General features: G+C 32.1%; 1 protein-coding gene across 1 annotated transcript; it reads right to left on the bottom strand.

The window, feature by feature from the left end:
- Positions 1 to 1,638: 1,638 nt before the first annotated feature.
- On the bottom strand, positions 1,639 to 3,265 carry LOC145090268 (F-box protein CPR1-like). Its single transcript, XM_079028562.1, has one exon. It carries the CDS (start codon positions 2,940 to 2,942, stop codon positions 1,779 to 1,781), a length of 1,164 nt encoding a protein of 387 aa, XP_078884688.1. The 5' UTR covers positions 2,943 to 3,265; the 3' UTR covers positions 1,639 to 1,778.
- Between the last annotated feature and the right edge of the window lie 2,518 nt (positions 3,266 to 5,783).

Below are 5,783 nucleotides of genomic sequence, written 5' to 3' on the forward strand. Positions count from 1 at the left end.
TTATTTTTTTCGACGTTGCTATTGTTTAAGTTATCGTGACAAAAACTTGAGGAAAATATGATCTTAAAACACTTGTAGACATATATTTAATTTTGATCATGCCTATTGTTAACTGTTTAGCCACATGTCAAAAATGATGTAACATGATCATTGTATAATTTTAGTGACATTTAAAAACTTTAAAACGTGGCCAAATTTCTATTATAGATACATGAAAATTTTGTAGTTTGATTCCTGTTTAACGTTTAGTGACATTAATTCAATTTTTATTGTTACTTTTATTATATTTTAAATACATCAAAACAATAGAAATGTAAGTAAAATTAATAATATGAAACGATAAAAAGAGATCGATACTATTAATAATTAAAATGCAAATATATACACAAGATCCCTAATTAAAATAGTAAAAACAAAAAATAAAAATAAATAAAATTATACTAATAACAAGTCTAAGAATATGGTAAAGAAAGCAAAAATATCGTAAACCAAAGAATAGATATAACTATGCTTTAATCTTGTTGATATTGTTTCTTGTCTTCTTGAAAAGGTTATCACTCGATATAAAAGTTGGTTTACGCTTCTTTGAGTTTTGAAGTTCATAGTCTTATGGTGATTTCATATTTGGTACATATACCAACAAAATTGAGTAAATAAAAAACTTAGTATAGTAGCTTATGAAGAAAAAGCTTGTAATGCACAAACAAGTTAACATAATAAATAAACCTTTGAATGAAGTTTCACAAGGTATTTTGGCTGCGTTACAAAAGTTTTATATGCCTTATCAACTTCATGGGGTATAAATGAATATTTTTCACCATTTCATCAATGGGCACTTTATACCAGTCATCTTGCAGAGGAACTCTATAAATGAATTGTCTTGCTGATAATAAGTGAATGACACTAAGAGAAACAATGTTCCTTTTATCCGTATGTGATATACTACACTTGAGTGGCTACAACGATTTGTGATATTAGCATCAGAAAAAGAAAGACAAAAATGTATATTTAGCATGTCAAAAAATTGACCTACGGAAGTGGATTTTTTTGGTGAAAGTGTGGATCTTTCAAGAATTTTAGTGGAAGTCTTAGATTCAACAACTTTTTTGGTGGTTTTTGCAATTGCCTAAAAACAGATTTAAGTCTACGGAAAATTAGGATTAAGTAAAAAAGATAAATTAAAAGCAATGAAAATTGTTAAGTAAATAGGTACTGATGTTACGGACGTCAGGGAAGGCGATGATGATCGGGAATTGCAGTCCTGTCAATTCAAATACCCTAACAAATATAAGGAAAAGGGACAATTTATATGAGAAATGCAATTTACGGAAACATTGTCAACTGTTGTAGTTTTTTTTTGATGACTAAAATTTACAAGTGTTCGAGGCAAATTTGGAAAGGCTATGTACAATCACTTATCCCTCGAAATTTAAAACTATATATGGTTAAAATTTAAATGAACTAAAACTCTCATTTAAAAATTTCAACAAACACCTATGGCGACTAGTTGAAAGAAAAATCTAATTTACATTTAAGCATTCACTTAAACAAGGTCACAAGCCTCTCCTTAGGCCAACATGTCGAGGTTTAGTAAACATATATATAATAAAACTAACACCAAGAAATTAATGAATAATGTTCATAAAAATGTGAGATTTAGCAGCAATAATGTTACAATCATCGAAACAGACAGTTAAAGGGCATCAAATTACATGCGATCCATCTAATATTTAAAAAACTTCAACTAATTTGCGGATATTGTCCTTAAAAGTCGTGTGTCAATAGCTACTGCAATCAGAGCTACCGAGCAAAACTAGCGTTTCAATGTAGGAATTCACGATAAATGCAGATCCACTAATCAGATGATTGCTTAGTTCAGAGTTAGGCTCATACACAACAAGCTCTTCAGTCGACTCAAAGATATAATCTTGGACTCCCATAATAGGTCCCCCCCTCTTCGTAAAACCCAACGCCGTCATCAAGTCACCTGGTGCCTTGATACTGAATAGCTTTGTAAACGATCTTTCTACACCCTGCTCCACCATCCATACAGTACAACAAAGTTGCTCCTCCTTGTATATTTCATATCCGTCTTTATTGTATTCAAGCAAGACAAGAGACTCCCGTAACATAGAAACAGAAAACAGTGAGAGAGGGAGAATAGCTATCCTGTCGGGGAGGTCTATTACTTCAAAGTTCTCATTAGTTATATCGAATGACACGATCAGATTACGAGTTTTTAACACACTATCGACAGTTGCACAATCTACAGCACACCAATAGATATACCTATCAATAACAACCTGGAGCCCTATAATATGTATTGATATGCTGGGGAGATTGCTAGATAGACTTGTAAATTTCCCCGAACTTTGCTTATAAACCTTAACTTCCCAGAAGTTGCCAATTTCGCTTTTCAGTTCACTCCCCCAACCCCAACACAATTGAGTGATCTGGATGATCTTGGTATCAATAGTGACAGGACAAACTCCAAAACCAAGAACGATCATATGATTCATATATATCATATCAGGCAGTGCAATAGCTATTGATTTTCTAATGGAAGGATTCAAAAGAACAGCCATCCTCTTTCTATTATTATAGCTGGAAACAGAAAGCTGATAACCTTGGAAACACAACAAGCCATAGGAACTACCAACTATGTATGGATGTCTAATGGACAGGGGAAGAGATGGAACAAACCTATGTTGGGGGAAAGAGTCATCATCGACAAAAGAAACATATTTAGGCACTTGTTCATCTGTGTACGATACAAACAGATGTTGTGGCTGTGTGTGGCTGACGCTGTGGGCAGCAATAAACTCTGAGCTGTCGATCAAAGACTTCCATGCTTTCGAAACGGATCTGAACTGAATCAATGATTTGATAGGAAGCGTTTTCAGGATTGCCTCTTGGATATGGAATGGCAGTTCGTCAAACATTTTAATTGTGGGTGTCGTTGGTACCTGATTTTTAACGGTTTATATAACTGAGGATTTTTAACCTCTACCATAAGAGCATATGGTATGGGCAACATGAAGTGGTATTATGACAAGAAGCAACAAGAAGAGGGGGTGGTGTTCCAATGTCATAACTTGTTAAGAGGTAGAAAAAGGTAGAGAGAGAAAGAGAGAAGAATGAAGAAAGATGATTTTAATTGGTTCTGATTCTCGTTTCAATATGTTGTGACGAGCACGAGAAGTGCCATGACGAGAAGAAACGAGAAGGGGGGCGGTGTTCCCCCCGTCACAACGGCGTTTTCATGTGCCACATCATCAGGTTGCTTCTCGTTGTTGGCCCATACCGCATGGTCTAATAAAAGCACATGGACAGGAATAATTGAATTTGGTTGACAATGAATTAAGATATACTTAAATACAATTGGTAATTAAATAATTGTACTTATCAAAAATATTATTTGTTTCAATAGCTGTAGCTAATATTATTGCAGGTGGATTGGATGAATTGGCTCAACAATTCAAAATCAAATAATAACATACAACTAGATTATTAATTTTATATTATTATCATTTATGTTTTAAATGTTAACTAATTTAATTTATTATTATTTAATGGGAGGCGATCCATACACAACAATTTTTTTCCATACACAACAATTGATGCTTTAAAATGTTGTATTGTACAATTATATAATGCATGAATTTTTGTGTACGGCAAAAAACTGTTGAGTACGAATCACTTCCCTTATTTAATATGCTTTTATATTTTGTAATTACTAAGGTATATAAAGTAACAAAAGAAAAAAAAAGTTGAAGGGTGTTTCCGTCTAGCGGTATAAATCTAGGAATATGATTAGAAGTTAATGTATATATTTGCCACAACAAAATGTTGAATGTTAAGTCTTGTTGGAAACTAAATGTATAAATCTAGGAATATCATAGTACATATGTGTAAATCTAGGAATATGATAGTAGATATGTATAACCTGTTTTAGTAAAACAAAATATTTTAAATCTTAAAAAAATGAAAAGCCGTGAAAATTATATTTTTATTATTTATTAATGTAATTAAGAACATTATATAACTATTTTTTAATTAATATAAAAAGTAATGTTAGTATATTTTGTTAATTTTAGTTTAGCTATACGGAAATATGACTTCCAAAATTGACAAGTTCTACTTGGTTCAATGACTATTTTGTCTTTTAAGCAACCCAGGTCTAAAATGGTGTTTGGTATAAAAGGGGTACCATAGTCTAAAATGGGTGTTTTCAGGTCTAAAAATTGTGTGTTATTGAAATGCAAATACTCTATTTTTGAAGGACCAAATTTAGCCAAATTGGTCAAACCATTTCCCCCTCTAATCTTAATGAATGCAAATTTCTTTTAAGAGTGAGAGTTTTGAAGACTTTTTCTACTTATTTCTTCTTATGTGACGTGTTCTAGGTCTTTTGTTTTTTTTATCACCAAATCATTCTAACTCATTGTATTCTATTTGATCAAGCTCTATAAAAACTACAGTATCCTAGTTGATTTGTTATCTGCTTCCTCCGCACGTAGTATTTCTTGATTTAGGTTTTCTACCTAAATCTCTATGTATCTTTTGATTTACGTTTGCTTGGTATTTTTCATTAAATGTGATTGATTGTGCTTTGATATCTTAGTCATATTCCTTTTGAACTAATACTGTTCTCATTGATTTGAATTCCTGGGTTGTTTGATGCGTTATGGCTTTTTCTTTTTAGTTACAACAATTGGTATCAGAGCTTCTAGGTTTTATTATCATTTTATCAAGTAATGGGCCTTGTCTTCATTGACGTACGATATTCCATTATTGGATCGAAACGTTAGATTTCCCCTGTAGCAAGTTAGGATGAAAAATGTTCTTATTCAGATGGATTTACACAAGGCGCTTCTGGGTTCTGAGATGATGCCGACTTGATGGACGTAAGAAGAAAAAGTGATGAAAGATTTAGAATCTCAATCCTAGATTTGTTTGCATTTTTCAAATGATGTTTTGCTAGAATTTTTGAATGAAACTTCAGCTATCGATTTATGGTTGAAGTTGGAGCAATTGTTTGCAAAGAAGACCATACCAAACAAGTTCATTCAAAGCAATGGTTCTTTAATCTTAAAATGATTAAAGGAGGTTCTTTGGCTGAACATTTATCCACATTCATAGAATTAGTAAGTAACTTAGAGAATATGGATGTTAAGTAAGAATATGGAGATTTAGATTTATTTTTGCTGTCGTCATTCCCCGAATCCTATAACTATTTTTGTGATACTATCATTTGTAGTCGTGACAATCTTGTCTTAGATGAAGGTTTTACAATGCTAGATTCAAAAGAAAAGATAAAGCTGTTGGATTAGTGTCTAAGCCTATAACCATATTTGGTAAGTACTTGACCTGGTTGTGTATGGTCCTATTGAGTTGCCTTCAAAATTGGCAATGGAATAGGATAATTGTTGGAGAGAGAAGAATGATTTATTAATTTATTACTTGGTTAATAAATTAATTTGAAATCAAGATAAATGATTTATTAATGTATTATGGATATAATATATTGATTAGAAATCATATTGTTTAATTAATATTTAATCAGAAATTAATTTGGAATTATTTTAGGATTAAAAGAATTAATTGAAACAGCGATAGTGTTCAAAAGTTGAGCATTGAAGCATTCTAGAATCCCCCTTAGAGGTGGGGAACGAAATCTAGATTGTCCTAGGGTTTCCTTGGGCTCTAAGGGTTCCTTGGAAGCCTTAGGGAGGAAGTTAAGGGATTAGGGTTATCTAAGATACACCTGCCTTATCCTAAAC

This window comes from Lactuca serriola, chromosome 2 (genome assembly GCF_051521515.1).
Source record: "Lactuca serriola cultivar US96UC23 chromosome 2, Lser_US96UC23_V15, whole genome shotgun sequence".
NCBI lineage: Eukaryota > Viridiplantae > Streptophyta > Magnoliopsida > Asterales > Asteraceae > Lactuca > Lactuca serriola.

Excerpts from the sequence above, each read along its gene's own strand:
- LOC145090268 (XM_079028562.1), bottom strand. The coding sequence starts at position 2,942 with ATGTTTGACGAACTGCCATTCCATATCCAAGAGGCAATCCTGAAAACG.